We start from the raw sequence: 24,611 nt of genomic DNA, 5'->3' as shown, positions 1-24,611 counted from the left end.
TTGTTTGTTTGTTTGTTTTACTAGAGGTGAAAAGACGGTGAGTAACACTTCTGAGGAAAAGCAATCACTTGGTCACTGTTCTTGTCTCGGTTTTTGTACAGCTCAAAGTTACATCAAAGCATGCTACCTTTGCCAATGATTAGCAGAGGCTGCTTGGAAAGAGCAAGGATAGAGGCTGCTTTGGATACAGCAGAGTGTTCAGCCATGCTGATGGGAGGTGGCAAGCAGCATTCCACATACCTGAAGAAAAGCAAAACAAAAGAGGCTCTTTAAAAATGCAAAACAAGAAATGTTGAAAGATAAAACCTATTGCTTAGCATAAAATTGCAGTTGCTACACACCATGTTACAGCATTTATTAGAATAGAATTTTTTTTTAAATAGGCTTTGAAGTTTTTCTTCCTTGTTTCTTTAATCTTATAGGTAGTGTTGTTCCAGAGATTTACAGAGTGACATGATTATATTACCATATTAATTCGTTCTGGTTTTGCACATTTCTTTACAAACTGTAATCTGCATCACATTTACAATGGAGCATTACATTTAGAGGCTGCATTTTCTTTCTTTAGGAAAACAAAATACGAAAGTAATTTATAACTCTTATTTTCTTTTATTCAGTGACTTGAAAAATGAATGTAATCTTTACGCACTTGACAGAGTTCTTATTCACCTGAAGATTCACAAAGTCCCCAGGTATGTCAATATAGCAGGAACCTGGACGACCATATATGCTGGTTCTTACAGCCTAGGAAACAGATAATCCCAGTTTTAATCAGTGTTTGACAGGATTTTAAAAATAGTTTAGGAAGGCCAGAAAACCCTTTTGTAGGTAGAGAAGGTACACAGTCTCATATTGCTGATGAATAAGGCTTCCATGGAGTGATTTATACCAAAAAATTAAAGTTTTGATAGCTATTTACATTTTCCCTTATATACCTGCTGGAGCCTTTCAGCAGATGTACAGTATTAGAGTCTAAATTCTTTGTTTAATTTAAAATGAGACAACTGCAGTATTAGCTGTTATGTTTGGAGATAACAAAATTAAACATTCATGTTGAATTCTATTTAAAGCAGTACAAACAGAGTAAAACCAAGATAACCAATGCCTCAGTTTTCTATTACTTTTGATTCCAGTTCTCCTATTGCAGGTAGATGCTCTGCTGAATTTGCACTTCTGGAAACAGTATCATTGTATGCAGAATTTAGGCTGACAAGGCTGAAGCACTGCTGCTGCAGCAGTACCAAGAGACTTTGCTAATCCTCTCTGAAGCATTGAGATAAGGATGTGTTTTCTTTCAGTCTCAAAAAAACCCCAACAAAGCAATAACCAAACTCAAAATCCAAACACAACCATCTCCACTGCCTCCCCTTCCAAATCTCCTTCACATGAGAGTGGTATAACAGCTGAAGTTCATAGTATTACATTTCTAGTTACTGCACCTCTCCCTAAAAGCATTTATTTCATAAAAATTTTCCTGCCTGAAGCTAAGAAAAAACACTGCAGGGATCAGATTGGATCAGAATCTTTTTCTAACCTATTCCATAGCATTGTTCCTAGGAAAAATCTCCCTGGTTGTTAATTTACTCAATCAACCATCACCTCATATCTGCAGGATAAGACTGCTTAGAGTAACAACTACACAAAAATAAACTCTCAAAACTTAAACAGAAGGAGACAGTTACCTGATGTTCAGTTGCCAAGTTTGTATTTTTTCATACCTTTTCAATGACAGCAGGAATAACTTCCAGGCTGCTTGGGCGGACAGATAGTTTGTTGTACAGCCTACCAGCTTCAACCTGAATAAATGCAAACAACTATTATATCGATTTATCAAAGTGATTTGCTCATTTCCATCCGATTTCAACATGAATGAAATGAAAGAAATGCCAAATGAAAAGCAACAAGGTGAAAACTTCCCCACAGAAAAATGCAGTAGCTCGCTGGTGGAAACTGTCAAAACCATACTCATTCCTCTGAGTGATTAAGTTGTTTGTTTGTTGGGTTTTTTTTCCTCTAGAAAGTGGTGTTTCTTTTTTTGGAAAGTTTATTTTGCTTTTGTCCATTTCAGAACAGACAAAGGTAAATTACATGAGTATGTACAAAGAGATTCCAGGCAATCTGCTGTATTTACGCACTGTCAACTTTAAACCAGTAGATGGAGCAAATCAACAGCATTTTAGGGTCTGTTAGGAAATGTTAGTGTTTGAGATTGTTATTCCTACAATAATGAAGAAACAACATCAATTATTTAACTGAAACCTTTCTGTTGTATGTCTGTGTACCTGTGGGAATTCTTGGAAAGCTCCCATGGTTTCCTGGTTTCTGTCAGAAGAACCTCCGATAACAATCAAAGGCCTAGAAAAGTATATTTAAAAACAAAACAAAACAAAGAACCTTAAGCGTGCATACATTTGTTATAGCTAAAATCACATCTATAAGTTCTCCTTACAGTCAAATCCTACTGCTCTTAGGATGCTGCGCCCACCTTCAGCATCCACAGATCTCTAAAAGAATAGACAATGACCAGCACAGTACAGGAGTGGATTCTAAATACTGGCGTGTCAGACAGTAGACTTCCTAGCAGCTTTTGGGTCACTAGTTTTAGGACAATCTGGCCTATATTTAGTGACTTGCATCTATCATAAAATTTCTAAAACTAAGTAATATTGCAGGCAATTTTCATTTAAGTTTGATAACATGGGTGACAAGGTGGTTTGAGTGGAATGACATCTAATCTAAAAAGCTAAAACGTACTGATTGGTCCAAAACATTTTGTATATAAGAGGTACTTTAACATGCACAAGCACTAGAACTAAGAAGCACGCTAGGATCCAATTTTTCATAAGGATTAGGTTTTCTTTGTATACAATTTGGAACACAGCAGAAGTTAGCTGACTGTCTGAGAGCACTTCTCCCTGCATTTTGTCTTTAGTAAAAAAACCCCAAAGCCCAAAGAAATTAACAAAAATTTAACACACTTAAAAGCAGTCCTGCTCTTAAATTAGATCATGGCTATATGTGGAAGACAGTATTAGCTTACAATATAGGTTACAAATTACACATGAGTAATTTTTATTATAATTTCCACAAAATACAATAAATTATTTTCACACAGGGAATAAAAACTGGTCTTTTATTCCATTTGTAGGTCAAACTTCTTAAAATGCTAAATGCTGAGTCAATGGAAAAAAACATGTCTTATTAATCTGCTTATTCCTTCACACTAAATTGAAATATTGGGTCAATAGCTTTCTAGGCTTTTTCTGCTGAACAGTATCTCTTCAGATACAGCCTTTCCTTTGACTGCATTTATCTATATAATGTATCAAGCTGAAACATTTACAGTGTGCTCCAAGCATAATCTTAAATTTAATCCCCTTTAAGATTTGGGTATATGTGTATCTAGACCCAAGCTTCATAACCAGCCCATTTCTCCATCATAAATCAAAAATCTCAGTTCTAATCCCCTGAGGTGGTGAAATGAGAACTTCAGGCTGTATCTTACCTTTGTGAAAAATTCTTATGGAAAAATACACTTGATGTATGCTTTACACATTTTATTCTGCTTATTCCCTGCCATCAGCAAAGTGATTACAGCTATCCATCTGTAACGAATTTGTTTGTTCATTAAAACATTTAAATGAATTTTGAAATTATAAGTGAGAGGAACATGGAGGTTGTCACTGTCAAAGTAACTACTACTTCCCTATAATGAAATATAATTATGAAACTACTCAACTTTTTAGAAAGTGAACTCCAACAGCTACACCTTGAAAAGATTTAGTTCTGCTCTTAAAGTTTTACATAATTGTAACTAGAAAGAAGTTTTCCCCCCACAGAAATCATCGTACTACTGTCACAACACTATAGACTTCTGAAGAGCAGTGCTTATAAAGCAACAGTGAAGCTTAAAAACAACAGTGAGGCAGGAAGAGCATTGATTTTAATGAAACTAATAAGAATAGTAAATCTTACAGACTTGCAGGAGAATTTCACTAAACTAAAAAAAATTTCAACTGCAACTTCAGGTAAAGAGTTTACCGAAGTAAAACCGGGAAGAGACTGAAACAGAGAGGAATCAGAAGAATGGATCTCCAGGCTCAAGGAGGACAACTCAGACAGGGCTTTAACCACTATCCCTTAGTCTGAGTTATTTAAAGTCACTACCAGCAGAGTCAGGTTCAACATTCAGATTACTTCTGTGCAACATGAAGTAAAAAAAGCTGAGCCATTGTAGTGCATTAACAATGCCAGGTGTTGGAATCACATTACACAGAGGAGATACCTATGAAGGCTAACCTTGCCCTACAAATTGGTCTCGTTATGCCACTTCCTCACAGGGGATGGTACAGAGCAGGAGACTTAACACCTTGTTGCCACAAAGAGCAGAAGATCTCTCTAACTTCTGCTCCCAGCTGCATAATCCACTCTTTCCCTCACTTAGGGGCTTGATGCTTGCCTGGCTGCAGAGGGAGCTATTTAGACTACTTCTCTAACATGACATTATTTACTTATTTTTGCTGGGTTAGCTTTTTGGCAGAATAATGAACTGAAACTGACTGTTGGAGCAGACAAGTACCAGAGCTATCAAGAGTGCAAGCAGCAGGAGTACATGCCCAGGAGAAAGGTGTGGAGATTATATTATTATATATTATTATATCCCTAGTCCTTCTCTCCAATGCACAGCACCCTTTCTTACAATGGCAATGCCAGCCAACCGTAAATGGGAAGCATTTCTGGGAATGCAATAGAATTGCCTACTAACAAAGGGGCCAAGGAAAATTAGTTCCATTAGGCTAAATTCAGTGTTTGTGAATGTTTACTTCTCTCCTTTTGGCATGTGGTAGGCAAAAGGCAAGCCTGATGTGACTAATGAAAAAATCATTCAGCAAACACTGTGGTTTGGTCAGGGAAAACTGATTTTCTTACTATATTGCCAATTTTCTGTCCAACTAGGTAAGTCATTCCCTTCACCTTTTGCCAGGAGTACAGGTTTATGAAAGATCATGTAAACAGATCTTGTCTCAGACAAAAAAAAGTTTGTGAGAAAATAGAAATATCTGCTGCAAATCCAGAAGTAAATGTGATGAACAATTCCTTTTATAACCAAATTCACAACTGTTCAAAAGCAAGATTTGCGCACGATCTTTCTTCTTTTAACCCAAGGACACATAGTGACAGCAAAACTTTGTTCAAAAACTCGTTTTTTTAAAAAAGAATTTGAATACTAGTGTGTTTTTTTTTTCCAAAATGTCAGAGACTCAATCTGTTAGTGTTCCCATTACCTTGTCCATCACCGCCTGCTAATTTAATTTTCCGGATCCCATTGTTCCAGATCACATTGTTCTGGATCACACTCTGTTCTGTGAGCACACGGGCTAGGTATTACTACAGCTTCCACTCCAAATACCTCAGTACAGCTTTTTGAACACTCTTCTGTGACAGACCAGCTCAAGTTGTCACGTCTCAGTGAAGGTTTATAGGAGTAAATACTATCACGCTGTACGTCCTTTAATTCAATACTTAATTATTGTTCTAAATGTCTGCGTGGGAAGCAAATAGGAGTATTAACAATGCAGTTGTCAATCTGTTTACATGTGAAATACAGTAATTCAAAGGCAATAAGGATTTAAATTTAGAAAGAACCTTTAAGACAATCTCCACAACCAATAACGCATTACAGGCTGAATATCAACTTCATTTTCAAACGTATCCATACAACCAGCTATGCTGATAGATTTTCTAATATATGCACAATGGGGTAGGACAAAAAAAATGAGATTTTTATCCATAAGATCACAAAAAATGAAACAGAATTACTTTTAAGGTTGACAAGTGAAGAATTCCCTTCTCACTACCAACAACAAAGGGGCGGGAGGGGGGAAGTACAATACTAAACACTGTGGAGCTCAACCTCTGCAACAAATAACAATACACTATTATTGGAATTTTAAAGTGAAAATGCAGTTAAATTACCAGCAGTTAATGGTTGCATTTGCCATCCCACCAAGGGCATGTAAAAATCCTGGACCGGACACTACAAGACATACCCCTGGTCTAGATGAAGAGAAAAAGAGGGAGAGAGAAAGGAAAGTAAGCACATGGAACACCAAATAAATCATCAACAAAAATTAGTAAAATGCCGAAATATGGAATACTAAAGTTTTACTCATGTCATCACAAGTCATGAATGGCAAGGAATTTGTATGAAGGACTAAAGACAGACAGAGAAATCAGAAACCATTTAGCTGCATCAACCCAACTGGAACAGCAGCTGAACAGTTGTTACGTGCCATCCACACAGAGGTCTGCAAGGTACGCAGGCTTATCCTAACACAGCTCCTTACTTCTTAAATCACATTTACTCCGTCATCTAACATTTATATGGAATTTGGTAAACCATTTACGTTTGCAGTTTTCTCAACTGCACTTTAGCAGCAGATATCAGCGACAAAGCTCACACAGGAAGAAGTGCATCTGATTCAACACAAATTTATTACAGTTTAGTTCAGGCAGAGGCACTTGTTATTCCAGGTGATGACAGAAAAAATGATAATTTTTAACTAGTGAGCATTCCTTAGCAGATTTACAGACTACTTACGTATCAGGGGGAAAAAAAATCAGCTTACTTCCAGAGGATTATTCAAAGGAAGAAAAAATACAAAACTGTGTAACAGAGGTGTCACACAGACAGAATAAGGAGTGACCACCTGCATCATCGGGTCTGCACTTCTGAGTGAGCAGACACCAGATGTTTAGTTTAGAAAAGGATCCATACCCAAGAAGCACAAGTCACAGGCCACTGAATGCTTCCCAACAACATTAAGAGCAGAATGCAGTACTTTGTGTCAGGAGAAGCACACAGGAGACTGGAAGGCATACAATCAGTCTCTGTATTGATAAGATCTTTGTTGAACAATACACCCAGATGATGAGATTGAAGTATAGTAGGCCCACCAAGTTGCAGCAAACAATGGTGGTGTGATTTCTGCCCCTCATACCAACGGTGTTAAGCTACTATTCAGATATCAAAAGGGAAAAAAATAAAGAAAGTTATAAGATGGTCAACATTATATGAGTTTAAGCACCTCCTTGCTCTTGCTCTGAGTCATTGCAACAGAAATATTGATAACTTACTGATATTTTAGCATTCATGCTCCGTTTTAACTGCCCTACATCTGCACATACTAAAAAGTTCCAGCTCCAAAACAGACAAACCTCTCTAGTTTCTGTTAAGTCTAACACAGTTAATATTACAATATTAATATTTACTAAATTATATTATAAAGATTGATAAATATGGAATGTACCTGCCAGTCAAATATCCAACAGCAGATGCAGCATAACAGGCCTGTTGAAAATATTGGAGTTAATTACACAATTATTATTATGCATACATTTCATAACATCTTGTACATAACTTTCAACAAAAATACTGGAAATATGGAGGTACAGATTCTTCCCTGATTAGCAGAGTTTAAATGTAAGCAAAAGTACCCCTTTTCCCTCCCCATTGTAATGTGCGTTCATGAAGATTTATATGAAAAATCTTAACACTTCTCTCCACATTTCAGGCTCCTGTTGTTACAGAGTATTACATTAGGAATATCTGGGATTTGAAAAGGAAAAAAATCAACAAGATAGAATAAACCAATCAAACAAAAAAACCACCGAACACTAAAACAATGCATGAAACTTCTGCCTTCCACTGCATTCTGGACTAACATGGAAGAGGGATTTGCAAGAGAAAGACAACAAGCAGAAATCCAGCCATCGCTGGAATGACTCACTGTATGTCAGAAATTAAGCAAAAGGTTGAACTAACACACTGGAGAAATTAATTAGATGATTAGGGATTGTCTTTTTGAGCTGACCTGCTGAAGTACTTCTCATTCCACCTTCAGTACAACACTTTGCTTTAGCTAGTTTGACATTTTAAAGAAAAATTGTGTTTTGAATAATTTTCTCAGAAGTAACATCTACAACATGTGTTAGCACAGCTTATCAGCAGTGGGACATATGACATTGCCAACTCTTTCCCATTCTCATGCTTTGTCTTGAATTGAGCAAGTTTAAACACTTACTGGAAAAAAACTCATTTTGCAATTTTTTGTAAACTTTTTTTTGAAGTAAGCTCCTGACCTTAGAGCCTGCCTCTTTCATTTTTAAATAGAGTTGAGATTTGTTTTTTTAGTTACATTTGAGCATTCTTGTGATAAGAAGAATAAGTAACACAAAAGCTCCTTCTAAAAGTTTACAAAGCTACTAAATATTTTCCTCAAAAATATGAATTATTCTAGGTAACAGTTACTCATCTCAGCTTCAATGAGTCAAAACACAGTTTCTAAGATTTTACAGAGAAGGAGAAACTGCCTTGAATATCCTCATTATCCTACAGATAAAGATCAACTATCTGATCAAAAGCATGGAGCTTAGTACACAATAAGAAACCCTCATTTTCTTTGCAGCATTAGGATAGGGAATTGTTGAGCAAAAACATACACTGATAAGAAAAATCTCTTTGTACTTTTCATACACGTCTGACATAGAGAGGAAAAATGTCACTTATGTTCAAGAATTAGACAACAATTTGATGACATATCTATGTGCAAAAGTTTGGAAATATTTGGAGTATGTCTTATGAAAAATTTTGTTAATGGAGCTCTAAGCATGGAGTTGAGTTTCTACAGCAATCATGTTTTAGAACTGAGTGGCAAAATAAAGCAGCACATAGAATTTGGATTCATAGTCAATTGCCATTAAACTTTTGCTGCTTCATTCTGCAAGGAAGCAACATGACTAAAGATATCTGTGTTTAGAGGAGATTGTAAATAATGTTGAAGGCATACTTAAAAGATTTTTTTGTGTGGATACTAGAAAGAAGAGCCATTTTACTGATGAATCTTGCACCTTCACCACTAAAATGTGAGTAATGACACTCATTATCTGTTATGGTCACAAGACAGTTGATCAGCTGAAACCAGATCCTTGTGTCCCTCAGACAAGCAAGAAGGACGTAGGCAGATAAAACACCATTGCCCACAAAACCACAATCAACATCAGGAAGAAATGTAGGAAGTCTAGATGTAAGCACTCAACTCAAAGCTTGCAACCACCCATGAGCGCTGGGCTTGAACTGCAGCCAAAGCAGAGGCCTGTTCCTCCCATTAAAGTAGAAGGACACTAAGCAAAGTTTAATTAGTCTGTTTTCAAATCAAACATAAACAACATAGTGAGTAAACAATGGTTAAGCATTTCTGTACCCAGCAGCCCAGGTAAAATAGTACTGCCATTCCTAGGAGCAGGTCTGAGGCCCTCATGTTAATTGTATCTAATGTTCAGTGTTCCAGGACTGGTCTGTACGGCTTGTGATCAACTTATTATGAGAGAGAACCTGCTGTATGAACCTGAGCTTGGTACGTGGCGTCTTCTGTTACCACATACAACTTAAGTCCAGGCCTTGCAAATAAGGACACAGGTTGAAAGCAGCAGTCCCAGAATAATAAATGATTTGCTAATGGCCAATAACTTGTCACTGAAAAAGTGTGACTTTGAGCTCTGGGAAGACACTGTTTTGGGTAGAGCAGCAATGGCTAAGCAACAGGAAAAACCAAAACAGAACAAAAAAACTCCAACAGATGTGCAACAGGATCAGGCCCCTGTCTGGGCCTGGGAAAGTACCATCCTGCACTATACAGTCCATAGTCTAGGCATGGAGGACAAGGGGTTAGATCTGTTCAGAGACCAACACATCTTATAAAAAAAGATCTTGAATGTGTAAGGTGGACTAAACGATGCCCACTTTTGTCCCAGATGCCCTTCCTGAAGGGTTCTCAATTCCCCTGACAGCTGCACCAGCTCCAGCATATTCGTAAACTCACAACTAACTCAGGTTATGAATATCAAGAAGAGATTGCTTTGAATATGTAGTGATAATTATTATTAAAGATTAGGAACTAAACATAAGCAATGTGCATTATTAACAAGTAACAATCTAGTAAAGGGGATTTTTTTAAGTTTAAAATTCATCTGGGTTACCAGTCTTCTAAACAATCACAGCAATCTCTAATTACCCAGGACAGATACACAAAATACATGCCGCTGTGGAGCTGTAACACAACTTTCCAGTGTTCAAAGGGCATTTGGATGCAGGTCAAACAGCTCCTGGCAAACTTATGCCATCTTACAGGCCACAGGAGACTGGCTTACAGCTATTGGTAGCACTGCTTATCTTTTAACTCCATGCTTTAATCTGGTCTTCTGTTCTGCAGTTTTATGGGCTTTTCACAGGATCACAGAATCATTTAGGTTGAAAAAGACCTCCAAGATCATCGAGTCCAATGACCAGTCACCACTTTGTCAACTAGACCACGGCACTGAGTGCCAGGTTCAATCGTTTCTTGAATACCTCCAGCGATGGTGACTCCACCACCCCCCTGGGCAGCATAAGGACATAAGGATAATTTTGTCAACAACATTTGTCAGTTTTCCACAACTGATGTCAACCAATAAATACAGTGCTTGATTATTGTCTTGAGATTTTTTTCCTGTGTTTTAACTTGTTTATGGGTCCTGTGTCCTATCAGCACTACTAATTAGAATTTTAGCGCTTTTACAAGGAAATGGTTTTGCTACATCTGGCCCAGAAATGAGGCAGAAACTCAATCCTTGGAAAAAACCCTTAATTTTCCATATATCTCAGATAATACACAGTCGCCTTCACCAATAAAGGAAACAGCTGTATACACATTCTCCAGAGCCAGACCACACAACTAATAAACTTAGACATTTAAAACTATGATGTGTAAATATTGAGTGTATCTTGAATATACTGTATATAACCTTTCACCCTCTCCTCTGCCAAGCAGTTACTCTATGTCTTCAATGAGGATAAAAAACAAACCAAAACTCACTACAAGATGTATCTTTATTCATTCTTTTCCAGTCCCCAAAGAAGACAAACCCTGACATTTTGATACTTAAACAAGTCTTCATGTAATTTTCATTCCACTAAGCAAAAGTATTTCATCTTTTACAGAGCAGAATGTTTCTTGTCTGCTAGATTCTTGAACAGTGACAAAAAGGGTGATAAGTAGGACAGCATCTCATTTGGCAGTGCAAAGCAGTCTTCCCTGTTAATTACAGACATATGAGGACATTAATTTTAATTGTTTTAATAACCACAGCTAAAACTAGAATATTTGCTAAATGGCCTACAGGAATATAAAGGCTGCGTTGAATTCCCAGTCCTTCAAGGAATCAAATACACCTTTTAAACATGTTTGTATATATTTGCCTTTCTCATATGTTGCAGATTTTCCATAGAGACATGCATTCCTCTAAATTCCCACATTCCAATACAAGAATGTATGGATTAGACAGCAAAAACATACAGCTCGTGACCACTGTTAACTGAACTACTGTTATAATACTTCATTGAGGACTGGGACAATCCACAAAGGCTACGAACTACATGGTAGAAAACAGAAAAAAGAACACTGCTGCAAAATACAGGTCCAGAATATCTGAAGGATTTTCTTGTGTTAAAGTGGTAAAATTCTAATTAATAGTATTCATAGGAGATAGGACCCATAAACAAGTTAAAATATAAGAAAAATATGGTAAGATAATAATCAAGAAATTTATTTACTGGTTGGCATCAATTATGGAAAACTGACAAATGTTGCAGAGCAACTCTGAGTAAGGAAAACTGATGGTTCATTTGCCAGCAGTCCAAAAACCAGCGGCTACAGCTTGCGCAGCAACCCTTAAAAATGAGGGATAAACCTGAGCTTATCTGCAACCTCAGACCACCTAAGGAACTACTGAATGACTAAGGAAGTTTTTACTACTGGGGAAAAACAAACAAATCCAGAACTAGTGGCAAACCATCAAAATGGTTGCCACAACGACCCCATGGAGCACTACAGGTTGGGGACAGAGTGGCTGGAGAGTGGCCAGGCAGAAAGGGATCTGGGGGTACTGATTAACAGCAGGCTGAACACGAGCCAGCAGTGTGCTGAGGTGGCCAAGGTGGCCAATGGCATCCTGGCCTGTATCAGGAATAGTGTGGCCAGCAGGACCAGGGAAGTGATTTTGTCCCTGTATTGTATACTGGTTATGTTGCACCTTGAGCACTGTGTCCAGCTCTGGGCCCCTCAATTCAGGAAAGACATTGAGGTGCTGGAGCAGGTACAGAGAAAGGCAACGAAGCTGCCTTTGAAGGGTCTGGAGCACAAGTCCTACGAGGAGCAGCTGAGTGAGCTGGGGGTATTCAGCCTGGAGAAGGCTCAGGGGAGACCTCATCACTCTCTAGAACTACCTAAAAGGAGGTTGTAGACACAGTGGGGGGAAATCTGTCTCTTCTCCCAGGCAACAAGTGACAGGATGAGAGGGCACAGTCTTAAGCTGCACCAGGGAAGGTTTAGTTTGGACATTAGAAGAAGTTCTTTACAGAAAGAGTGATCAGACACTGGAATGGGCTGCCCAGGGAGGTGGTGGAGTCACCGTCCCTGGTGGTGTTTAAGGAAAGGCTGGATGTGGCACTTAGTGCCATGGTCTAGTTGACATGGTGGTGTTCGGTCGAAGGCTGGACACAACGATCTCAGAGATATTTTCCAACCTAATTGATTCAGTGATTCCGTGAAAATGCTGAGGAGCTTGAGTCTAATTTCTGACACCTACACAATGAAGCTGAAATATATATAACTAAGAGAGTCTAAGTATATGTTCCTGCTTGATTTTGAGCATTCAGAAGCATTATGACTTTCTATGGTTTACTGCTTGGTGAGCATTTAAAAAATTGTTAAGGGAAAAAAAATCATAATTATTTAAACTCTCAGGACAAATTTATCAATTAGCAGGAAAATTTTCCTCTTTGGGCACTTAAGAACAGAACATAGACAAGGAAAAAAAGTAAAGAGGTAGGTCAGAAAGAAATTAAAATACTACCAATTAGAGAGAGAATGATAATATTGTCCTAATTTGGAAGGGAAGACATCACTAAAAGAAAATGACAGGAAAAAAATTTAAGAAATAAGAATATTGGAAAGTCTGTAGAAAGCCACAGAAAAACAAAACACCTGGATGAGCACCTCAAAAAGTGGTAGATAAAAATTGACAATATATGACTTGAGGAAGATAAATTTGATAATTTTTTCCTTCTGTTTCAAAATGCTCTGTTCAAATTCTTTTCCCCCCTACTTTCATCCTACATTCACTTCCTTTTTGGAAAAAGGCATTTAAAAATGAAAGAGGCTGCAATTCCCTTAATAGGAAATGAGGGGCCACTTTAAAATGGAAGCAGGAAAAGAAGGGCACAAAGAAACACTCAACTCAATGCTCCAGTGCTCTCCATATTCCAGAACGAGTGACTGCTTCTCTACAGGTTCTTTAAAGGAACATTCAGAGACCACATGCTTTCTAGTAAGAAAACATAAACCGGGTTTCATTCCACTGTAAAACATTTAAGGTAAGGATTGGTCCCACTATAGATATATACTTACAGCTTGTTCATTTCTCATTCCCACATATTTTATTCCAGCTGCCTGGGCTGCAATTGCAATTTCAGTGACTGGAATACCAACAATGCCAAACATGTATTCAATATTCTATAAAGAAAAATGTTAGAAGAAATCAGATTTTTTTCTCCCCAAAAGACAGCTTTAATAAGCACATGCCAAAGACAGACATGCAAACAACACAGGCAGTCTAAAACTAAAATGTAACAACATATATGGTCACATAGAAGTTTAGAAGTCACTGTGGAAACATACACAATGCCAGACGGTATTTCCAGCTCAGCCCTCTGTGGTTGTGAAAGCCTTGGATTTTGGAGGCCCACAGGGAGTGGGACAATGGTTCAGTGCCTCAGTCAACATATGTTCAGTGCTTTCTGCTGATCAATTCTCACTTGGGACTTCTCCGTCACTCTCCTGTTTCCGGATAAGTCAGCTTCACCTACTCTCATGGCATCTCATGTTCTTGCACTTTCACAGAAAACAGACACCAAAAAGGCCCCAGGCGATAACTGGGGTAGTACCGTGCACAAGGAAACGCTGAGATAAAGAAGACTGTGCTTATCTTTATTACAGCCGAGCGCCCTTTCTCTGTATGTCACAGGCTAAAGGCAAAGTCTTCTGTCAAGGCCGGTGTCAGGTCAGCACCAGCTCGAGTTCAGAGATAACACAAAGCTTTGATCACTGTAAAAGAGGCGCAGGAGGCACATCCAGCTGCCAGGGGAAGGGTCGCGGAGGGCTGTCGGCATTGCCTGGCGGCAACGGAGAAGGGGCTGAGCTCGGGAAGGGGCAGGCTCAGGAAGGGGCGAAGAACGGAATCAGTGCGGGCCTGTGGAACGCCGCCCCCGGGTCAGGGGTGCCCGGCAGCACCGAGACCAGGCGGGGCCAGGCCGCTCCCGGGGCCGTGCGGCGGGACTTCCCTCCCTCCCACAGAGCGGCGGGGAGAGCCTTTCGCGCCCACTCCCGGTGAGTCCGGCCGCGCACACTCGTTCTCCGCGGGCACCCGCGGCCCGGCGGGCGCTGTCCCTGCCCGCTGGTTGCCGGCCCCCCGCCCCGCACCCTCACCTGATCCCGGAGGGCCTGGGCGATGAGCTGCGCCCCGCTGAGCGCCTCGCCCTCCATCGCGCCGGCACCGCCGGCCCGGGCCCGGCCGAAGGTCGGGGCAGGTGACTGACAGCCCGGTCGGCCAATCAGGCGGCGGGGGGCGGGACCGAGGGCCGCGGGTACCACCCCTGCCCTGGGGGCGAAGCCTAGGGGAGCTCCCGATTGGCCAGAGCGGGCAACCAATCAGGAGGCCGAGAGGCGCCGGCCCGCAGCGTGAGGTGGGAGCGGGACGGGCCTTCCCGGCTCCCGCTGGGAGCGGGGGCGGAGGGGCGGGATGCGGAGGGAGCGGCCTTGGAGCGGGGGAGGCGCCTTTGTTGCCGGCCCGGCCCGGTCGCGGCCCCGAAGGTCTGTGTGAGGCGCAGGGCCTCGCGGGTGCCCGGGGCTGCCGCCCTGAGCTCTCCGGCGCTGTGGGGCCGGTCAGAGATGGCGAACGCGGAGCGGGGCAAAGTAGGGGAGGGTTCGGCGTTGGGTGCCCGGCGCCGACGCTCATGGGGAGGAGTGTGGGACATCTCACCACAATCCCAGATGAGGGATGGCGCACACCCATTTCCTGGCTCGGCCCGTTCGGGCACTCGTGGCAGAAGTGACACGGTTGACAACACGTCCCTGCCCCACCCTCCCCTTGTCCAGCCAAACCCCTAACGATAGCAGCGTTCCCTTCGCCCTCACTCATCAAACAACAACAAAAAAGTAGATAACGGAACATAACTAACATAAAACCTTTGCAAAACGTACATAGTAAAATAGTGTAATCAAATGCAGCAAATAAAGGCAGTAGACAGGATGTATCAGTGGAAAAAAACCCTTGAATTTCACTATGTATATTCTTATTATATGTTGTATAAGCTATAATAGAATGCCAGCAAAGTCACAATATCATACAAAGTCACGGATATCATACAATATGAAAAAGTCTTTATTTTTTTATAGCAATTTAATATTTGCCTAGTAATTATTACTTTTTATGTTACTGTCATTACTGCTTATGTTACTATTATGTTACTTATTGGTATTGTTTATGTGACTGTACTACGTTGGGCATGGCCTAACATGCATTTGCTGTTAATCACTTGAGGACCCAGACGAGTGCTGTGCTACCTGTGTTATTTTTGTAGTCTGTTGGATTATTGTGAGTACAGAAGTACTAAGAAGCAGGTATGTGTTGCTTTTCTGTACATACATCCAGATGTGGTGAGAGGTGACATTCTAAGTTTCCGAAGCTGTTGAAAAGTGAGTGAATGGATGCTTTACTTCATGACATAAACAACAGAATTTGTTGATTAGATAGTTCTGAAAAGCTGAAGAGTCTGCAGCGGGACTGCAGGGTAAACTTGGTATCCAAACTCAAACACCAGTCTTTTTATCCTTTGTGTGGAAGGAATATAAGTGAATATTGTGACTGGATGACAGTCATAGTGCTATGAAATACTTGTATTTGGGTGAGATGATCCTGCTGGAGCCTCTCTGCCAGGCAACAGACCACAAAAATCACAGGAAAGGGACAGAAAAAGAGATAAAATTAATAAAGCATTTCAGTTCATGAAAATTTAAAGTTGTAGCTCAGGTGAGGTGACAGCTCTATAGACCCTAAGCAAATTAACTTCTCCTTAAGGAAAAGATTTATTAGATGGTGTAGCATTTTCCAGTGAGAAAAAAATCCAGAATGTGGCAGAAACATATTTGAAATCTCAACAGCCTACGGGCTGAGTAAACCCCACTGGTATCCTTATTTTGCTGGAAAGGTTAACATACCCGAGCCCAGCCTTGGGGCTTGTCACAGCTCTCCTTGTTAGGAGCAATCCATTAGATAGCAATTGTTTAAATTGTCAAACAGGGGAAAAGGCTTTGGGGAGCACTCACACAAGTGCTCACCCACCATCTGTAGGACTAGCAGTAATCACAGCCAAGGGAAAGGACTTGGAGGAATTATTGTAGTTATTATTTTAGTTGGCCTAGGTTTAGCAAGATGGGATTGTGTGCATGTTGCATGTTTGGTGCTAAACCTCTTGTGCATCTAAATGAGGAAGGGATTCAGATTAGTACTTTTGAGTGTTTCTGACCACCAGAAAATGAACTGAGGCAGAAAAATAAGAATTCTCCAAGCATGTTTGTAAAATACAACGTTTTGTAGAAGCCTGTTAATTTTTTGTTGGTGTGTTTGGCTTAGAAGGCAAAAAGGCGATTTTTCTAATGCATAGCAATTCCATCCCGTGGTCTGAAACTCTCCAACTCTTTCCACCCATTGTAATGATGAATTCTAATTACATCTTAGTTGACAGCTTTAGTGAAGAGCAGCTGACTAGAACCCATTCCAGTCCTAAATAGGCATTTTGGCTCTGAAGCGGTGACGGAAATAGAAAAGAGTGTTTTGACAGTGAAGTGCCACACAGTTTGTTTACTTTCAGTAGGTTCCTTAACTGTGAGAGGTTTCCCACCCATCTTCTCCCTCCTTCTGATATTGCTTTATATTTTCACATGTGCTTCGGTATTTCATTTGCAAAGCTGAGATGCACAGGGCAGACCCCTCTGTTCTTGATTTGCGTTGCCAAATCACCCCTCGTAGCTAATGGGTGTTTTCCTCAAGATGCAGAGTAGCAAGGGTAGCTTATTGTACATCACTTCAAAACTGTTTATATAAATGCAGTATCGTTAATCCATCTGATTACAGAGATGCCATGGATTTATTCTGTTTTTATTGTTCTTTAAATAAATTTACCCTTGAAGGCATGTATGTATGGACACTTGAGCTAATTAAAGCTCAAGGAAATATGAACATGTAGTTGAGTTTAGCAGCATCAATTACTTACTCCTGGACCCTTATAAGTGCTTTTATTACATGTTAAAACTTTTGGGTTTAGCAAACATATCTTCTGCCTGCCATGGGCACTAAGGCTATGATTTTGCTGTCCTGCATGAGATTGTGTTGCTATCAAACTAGTGTTGCTAATGGCATGTAGAACTCGTGGAAGTAAACAAGTGACTTAAACTAAGTACTTACTATATTTTTTTTTTCAACTTGCTCACCGTTAGTGTTTAGGTAAAAATAAAGCCCACAGCAATATTGAGGATTGCTCAATAAGCTGGTTTTTGTCCTGGAATTTAAGCAAAGAGATGTTTTTAGTTAACTTGCCATAGACTTTCTTTCTTTAGGTACAAAACTACAATGTAATATGAATAAAAATAAGACTGGGATTAGTTGAGAATTTATTTCCTGTTGAACTCCTAATAGGAACGAGAGAAGGCTCTTCATGCGTGTGTCTATCAGTCTGTATTTGCTTTGGAAAAATTCAGGAGTTGTGGATTACAAAGACTGCAGGGCATTAAGAGCATTTTGGAACATTTTTTTTTCTTGGATAAGAGTTCCCAAAGAGCAAATACAATCAACAAGTCAGTGACTGAACTTACGGGCTGTCAATATGTAGCATTAGTGCATCTCTCCTGCATGCTCTTTCAACTTCGCTAATATTTGAGGTTTAATTCCTTAGTGATACTAGTAACAATGTGGTGATAGATGAAGAATTCTCATACTGTGAGAATAATTCTGAAGAAAAGAGCCTTTCTATAGTATTTCTGAAGTGTTGCATTCATTGTGTCAGTCCTTGTTCTGTATAAGTAGTTTACTAATTTGGGAAGTCAAAGGGCTACATGGCCCATATTGCAGAGTGCCCCAGCCTTTCAGAGTCAATAATTCTTAATTTCTTTATAAAAAAAGCTCAGTAATGCAAATTTTCTCAATTTTGTATGAATTTTTGATTTATTGTTATTACTATGAAAGCATTTTTAACCTTACTCATCTGCATTGTATAGGAGGAATGTGGATCTGAATGGCACTCAGCATTTTTATAGATGTTCAAAAAAGCTGCACTGTAGGAAAAATATTTGCCTTTTACATATGTGGAGTTGGAAAGCCTAACTCCATAGTTAACCCTAATCCATAATCCATTAGGAGAGGCATTTTCATGATAGAAAGATAGATAAATGCAGAACTAGTGTCTGATATAATTTTTCTGGCAATCATCTGTTTCAGTATTGATAAAATAAGTTCTATTTCTACTTGACTACTAAATACAGTGTTCAAGTAATTTTAGGAAATGCTACATTTAAATACATCCCCCATCACCAAATAGGAGAGGAGATGCAAATTTGTGAGCTGCTTTTAACTTTTCTGAAAGATGCTTTGATGTATGGTGAAATAATCTCTAAATGAATGTTGAAGTTAATTGTAAAGGGAGGCCAAGCAAAGAGATCAATAGAACTATATACGAAGCTAAAACGCTTTTAAACAGGAAACAGTTATTTAAAGCACTAGTATAGATAGATTTAAGGTTTAGAAACAATATGCATGTGGTCATTCAGGAATATAAGAACACCACACTCAGTTCAAACACTGCTAAGAGTCTCTGTTACTGTCCGTATTTAATCGTAAATTTAAAATCCTGGCATGATATTTTGCTCAAGCTTCCCCCACCCCACCTGTTTTCTTTTCTTCCCTCTAGATTTATGGCATACACCATGGTGCATCTGTGCTGGAAGCTGTCCATCTGCTTTTTCTACTATCAAGTTGTCTCAGGAAGAGTCAGGAGGGAGGGGCATTATGTTGCCGCCGTGTATGAGCACGAGTCCATACTGAGTCCCAACCCGACAGCCCTGGTGGATCGGCGCTCCGCGCTGGATCTCATGGGCAAGAACCTCGACATCTACGAGCAGCAAGCAGTGGCTGCTGCCAGACAGGTATTGCCACAACTTGGAGCAGTTGTGGAATTTGAATGACTGATACTGTGACTGATCTAAATGGAATCCACCTCATTTTTAGGAACAGTTCAGGATATATGGAGTAGCTGCTGTTTGAAGATAATCTTTTACATTTGTGTTCCCAAGCAACTAAAGCTATATTTATGTACATAACTATGGTCTGGGTTTTCAGACACTCTGACCTGCCAGCAGCTCTGAAAAGAAAATCAGGCCAGTTAGCATCCCGCCTGGCGTGGGTTATTCCAAGCTTGGAAAAACACGCCTATAGTTATTTAGTATAGGGAAATTAATTTTCTATTTTGGTCTGAATACCTAGCTCCTTTCTGTTTTCTTAAATGGAATGTTTTCACTGAAAGATTGTCTTACGAGCAGCTGTCTTTGAGTTTGATTTTGTTCCAGTGCTCTCACTGGAAATTCTTGAATGTTTCTAAAAGCTAAGGAAGTTAAATGCTTTGGAAATTAGTGTTCCACCATTAACAGTTTTGTGGAACTAAAGTTTTCCATTCCTTTCTCCTACCCTACCGTGGAATGGTTCTCAGTCTAAATATACTTAGAGGAGAGAGACTAGTATTTCTGGCTATTCTTATGCAGAGCACCCTTTCTTTCCCTCACTGGAAAACCTGAAGCTGGTTCTGGTCAAAGGAAGCAACTGTTACTGTCCCTACACAGACAAGAAATGACCTGCAATTTTCACAGGTCTGTTGATTTGGGAGAGAATAGTTACCATTTTTGTATAATTTTTTTAGACATTCAGATGACTGTACAGAAACACTGTCAAGCTGTTTCTGAAATTAATAGTCCCAGTACCCCGTCCAACCCTATGTACCTAATCTATTAAGTGATGCTGCACTCACTTTTGATACAGGTGCAGCACCTTTGACAAAGTTCGTCTGCAAACAGCATAATTCTGATAAAAAAATTAAGACAAGTTTTTAACATCATTAGTCTTTAACCTGAATCACGTCATTCTCATGACTCGTGTGAAGGGAGAACACTTTTGGTGAGAACTGAGATGAAGTCCTGCTCTTATTTGCATGCCCTTAAAATAATGTCAAACACATTATTTTTCAGGATAAAGGTATGTGTCAGGTTAAATAAGATTTTTTTTTAATACACAATTACACCTGCTACATAGTTACACCTACTATGAAATCGAAGAAAAAATACTTTGAAGCTGCATTTTTGGCAAAACATAATTGGATTATACTTAACTTTCTTTAGCTCTTCCTACCCATGAGATCCCCTCTTTTCCTTTGCTTTGCCTACAAAACATGTATTTGTTTTACACACAGGGGGCACAGATCATTGTTTTTCCTGAAGATGGAATCCATGGCTTCAACTTCACCAGAAGCTCCATTTATCCTTACTTAGATTTCGTTCTGCATTCGCACTCTGGGAAGTGGAATCCGTGCAGAGAGCCCTATTTGTTCAATGACACAGAGGTAAACATAGGAGTGATTGATGTCTGCAGGAGTGGAATAACTAAATGCTAGGTTTGTGCTCCAGGTGGGAAGTAGCTCTAGTTGTTTTGCTCAGGGAAGTAAGCAGGAGGTTTAACAACTCGTAGTACCAGACTCTGTTTTCATGGATGCTCAGGTTATGCTGGTTTCGTTCTGTTTAGATATGTACACAAAGGCTCATACAGCTTTTGTGTGAGCCATCTGGATTTGTCATCTCCTCCTCCCAATCTCTGAAATGGTAATTACTCTTCTAGTAAGAGGCGTTGTGTGTGATTTTATTTTGAACAACACTGTTTTATATAAAACAACATAGTAGTATCTTTACTTTTGGTGCATTCTTGTTACTGGGGTTTAATGACTTGATGACACCGTAACATTCTGACTCAGTGGTCGGGGGTGGGGGGATGTGTGTGTTTGTGTGTGAAATGATCAGCACTAGTAACAGGACTTGATCTGCTACAATGTAATAGAAGTCACAGCTTGACACAGACCAAGCGTGATTACATAAGATGTGACCTCCACGTTACAAAAATAGTGTTTTCATTGGCTGTTCTGGACCCGAACTGAAAATAATCATGCTTAGTAATGCAGACTGTTAATTCTTATTAACCTTACAGTAGCCAACATAATGAAAGAAGTCTTGCATGTACCTACTAAGCAGAATTTGTGTGCTAACATGAATCTTGTAAGTTGTAAGTGATGACCTATTTTGGCCTATGAATCTTTACTACCCATGATCATGGCCAAGCAAGCAAGAAGTTGGTTGGCCAGTCAGACCCTGTTTGGAGATTGCAGTACTGGCAGTCTTGGGTACAGTGCTCTGTGATATGGAAGAAATATCCCAGTAATGCTGTGGTCTGTAACATCTTGTATTTCTTTTCTGTAACTATGCAAAATCTATTCATTTACATCTCTGCTTCTGTAAGTGCAGCTAGTATTTGCTTCTTAAAATTTTATAGTAAAAACATCCAGTTGCAGGAACAAGACATCACAGTTGCAAATGATCACTATTAGAAGTTCTAAAGGCACCCACAGATCAGTTGTGCTACCTTGGCAAAGCTTTCAGTTGACCTATGGTGTTTGAAAGCCATTGGTGGTCCTACAAGTCAGAAATTTCTGAAAATTAACAACCTTGAAATAGAGAGATTTATTTACTTACTTCTCAGGAAATGAAACCCATATATTTTTTTTCTGTTCTATTTTAAAATTAATATCCAAAATACTTTTCTGTCTACAAAGCTATTGGTTCCAGTAACTTTTGTCAAAAAATCATTAGTAATTTTAAATTTTACAGATATGGTCAAACATGCTCAATTTTGAACACAGTTGAAAGTAGTAATTTGAAAAGTATTAAATAACTCATAGGTGCTTAAGTAGAACGTATTCCTCCATTTTCTGAAGTGCTTACATTTCTCCATACTGTTTTCCAGGTTATTCAGCGTCTGAGCTGCATGGCACTGAAGAACAAAATATTCCTTGTGGCAAACTTAGGAACTAAGCAGCCCTGTGAACACACTGATCCTCACTGTCCACCTGATGGAAGGTACCAGTTCAACACCAACGTGGCGTTCGATGACGATGGTACCTTGGTAGCCACTTATCGCAAACACAACCTGTATTTCGAATACGCTTTTGATACCCCTCCAGAGCCTGATTATAAACACTTTGATACCCCTTTTGCTGGCAAGTTTGGCATGTTCACTTGCTTTGATATACTCTTTTTTGAGCCTGCAGTGAACCTCATCAGACAATACAATTTGAAACAAATTGTATATCCAACTGCCTGGATGAACCAGCTCCCGCTCTTGTCTGCTGTAGAATTTCAACAAGCTTTTGCAACAGCTTTCAATGTCAATATTTTAGCAGCTAATATCCACCACCCTACCTTGGGCATGACAGGGAGTGGGATATACACTCCAGTCAAATCCTTCATCTACCACAACATGGAAAGTTATGGTGGCAAGCTCATAGTAGCAGAAATTCCTGTGATTACCACGGATCATGAAACCAATTTGGAGAGTAATGAAAGATTCAGAGTGAACTTACATGACTCATGCAGGACTTTTACGAGCACCTTGCTGGATGATCAAGTTTGCTTTAAGGAGCAAGAAGAGACTCCTGGCAGAGTATCTGAAAAAGGAAATGAACAGTTACCTCCCCCATTTTATGCAGAAATGATGTATGACAACTTTACTTTCGTTCCTGTATGGGGGGAAAAAGGACAGCTCCAGGTTTGTGCCAATACCCTTTGTTGTTACTTAAATTATCAGAGAGCTGTTTTAACTGATGAATTATATGCTTTGGGAGTTTTTGATGGGCTCCATACAGTGCATGGCACATACTATGTCCAGGCCTGTGCGTTAGTGAAGTGTGGTGGTCTCAGCTTTAGCACTTGTGGACAGGAGGTTACAGATGCCACTGCTCTGATAGATTTCCAGCTATGGGGAAATATGAGTACCCCTTACATCTTTCCTTTGCTGCTGACGTCTGGTATTACCTTGGACTTTGCTGATCACATGGGCTGGAAAAACAACCACTATTTCATGAGCAAAAATAGAACATCTTCTGGCCTTCTGACAGCTGCTCTGTATGGACGATGGTATGAAAAGGACTAGCACAGATATTTGAGTCAGAAAACAACTGCCCGTACGTTCAGAGTATTTATCTTAACAGAAGTTGTTGAACATCCACACTTCCTAGAGGTCCAGGTGTGTTTGTTAAATGACTCACTGATTAGGTTCCACATTTGAAATGATAAGCAAAGCACCCTAAGAATCTGTAAGTACAGTCTGTACTGCGGTAGCTTATGTCTTACCAGAAGGGAAAGAACTGCCTTGCAAAGATAAAGGCTTGCTGTAATTTGGTGAGATGTTTTATATGGGGAAAACAGCTCATTTCAACTGAATTTGTTCCTTTTAATTTAATCCTTTCATTTTCTGGTGTTCTGGCTTGGAGTATGGAAATGAATGGAATGGAAAACTGTTGCAAGAGAAAAAAAAAAGGGAAGGAAGACACAAATACTGCGTGTGACATGCACAAAAATATGTAGGTATACATACATAGAGCTTGTATGTGCTGAGGTTCTGATTTTTGGTTAGGGTGCCATGATTCTTTTTTTTTCTTTCTTCTTTTTCTTCTTTTCTTTTCTTTCCCTGCTAAACTCCCAGTTTTTTCATATGCTTTTAGCAGTATCTGAATGTTACAGTTGTAAACATCTACAGAATATCTAATCTGGGGAAGAGGATATCAAATGCGTGTGAAAAACAAGACTGCAGTAAGACACAATTCCCAAGAAATTATGTTTACACAAAACATTGGCGATGAATATCAACAACATATCTTATGTACTGTTTGAGTACTTTAACTTCCCCTGTTTAGAAGAGAGGTAGGCCATTTCAAGACTGTTTTGACTTTAAGACGTCTTAACCATTGTTCATGAATTTATTCAAGAGGAGTTAGGAAAAGCACATAACGAACTGAGGGACAGCAAGGCTTTTACATCAGTGCTTCATGTACCAGATGGCAGGCTCGTGCTGCTGAGTGAGGAAAACACACCATTCTTTCCAGGGCAATAACTAGATTAAGTGCTATAACTGTTCTACTGCAGTGAAGAAGCCGGGAAGAAAATATTCAAAGGATATTAATTTGGCGTTAAATTCAGACAGGTTAATGCATTCTCAAGCATTGTAATGGTATGTGGTCTTACTGACTGTTATGACTTCATCTGCTAATAGCTGTTGAGTAATGGAATAAACACAACTGTTCCTTTGGTCCAGTC

At 39.6% G+C, this 24,611-nt stretch overlaps 2 protein-coding genes across 7 annotated transcripts in view; one reads left to right on the top strand and one right to left on the bottom strand.

Moving 5' to 3' along the window:
- The window catches only part of HACL1 (2-hydroxyacyl-CoA lyase 1), a 25,615-nt gene extending 10,930 nt beyond the window's left edge, over positions 1 to 14,685 (bottom strand). Inside the window, exons 1-8 of one of the 3 annotated variants that reach the window (XM_027723823.2) lie at positions 14,583 to 14,685; positions 13,506 to 13,610; positions 7,311 to 7,351; positions 5,977 to 6,057; positions 2,283 to 2,355; positions 1,719 to 1,796; positions 650 to 744; positions 128 to 240 (exon numbers count right to left, since the gene is read on the bottom strand). In XM_027723823.2, the coding sequence (XP_027579624.1) occupies positions 128 to 240; positions 650 to 744; positions 1,719 to 1,796; positions 2,283 to 2,355; positions 5,977 to 6,057; positions 7,311 to 7,351; positions 13,506 to 13,610; positions 14,583 to 14,639 (643 nt within the window). In that variant the 5' untranslated portion in view covers positions 14,640 to 14,685. The other 2 variants (XM_027723824.2, XM_039390617.1) reach the window with 2 other exon arrangements.
- BTD (biotinidase) lies at positions 14,385 to 24,611 on the top strand. 4 transcript variants are annotated; one of them, XM_027723829.2, is made up of 4 exons: positions 14,385 to 14,483; positions 19,118 to 19,352; positions 20,666 to 20,815; positions 22,264 to 24,611. In XM_027723829.2, the coding sequence occupies exons 2-4, from the start codon at positions 19,122 to 19,124 to the stop codon at positions 23,446 to 23,448; spliced, it is 1,566 nt and encodes a 521-aa protein (XP_027579630.1). In that variant the 5' UTR covers positions 14,385 to 14,483; positions 19,118 to 19,121; the 3' UTR covers positions 23,449 to 24,611. The 4 variants fall into 4 exon arrangements, with proteins under 4 accessions (XP_027579630.1, XP_027579632.1, XP_027579629.2 ...); XM_027723831.2 differs by lacking the exon at positions 14,385 to 14,483 and adding an exon at positions 14,789 to 14,839; XM_027723828.2 differs by lacking the exon at positions 14,385 to 14,483 and adding an exon at positions 14,916 to 14,966.

Source organism: Pipra filicauda, unplaced genomic scaffold, assembly GCF_003945595.2.
Source record: "Pipra filicauda isolate LSUMZ 115617 unplaced genomic scaffold, ASM394559v2 scaffold84_size4826128_pilon, whole genome shotgun sequence".
Classification (NCBI taxonomy): domain Eukaryota; kingdom Metazoa; phylum Chordata; class Aves; order Passeriformes; family Pipridae; genus Pipra; species Pipra filicauda.
This window is presented reverse-complemented; position numbering and strand designations above follow the sequence as displayed.

Excerpts from the sequence above, each read along its gene's own strand:
- BTD (XM_039390616.1), top strand. The coding sequence starts at position 18,960 with ATGCATGTGGTCATTCAGGAATATAAGAACACCACACTCAGTTCAAAC. Across the intron at positions 19,353-20,665 it reads CAGTGGCTGCTGCCAGACAG|GGGGCACAGATCATTGTTTT; the intron begins GTATTGCCACAA and ends TTTTACACACAG. Across the intron at positions 20,816-22,263 it reads ATTTGTTCAATGACACAGAG|GTTATTCAGCGTCTGAGCTG; the intron begins GTAAACATAGGA and ends ACTGTTTTCCAG.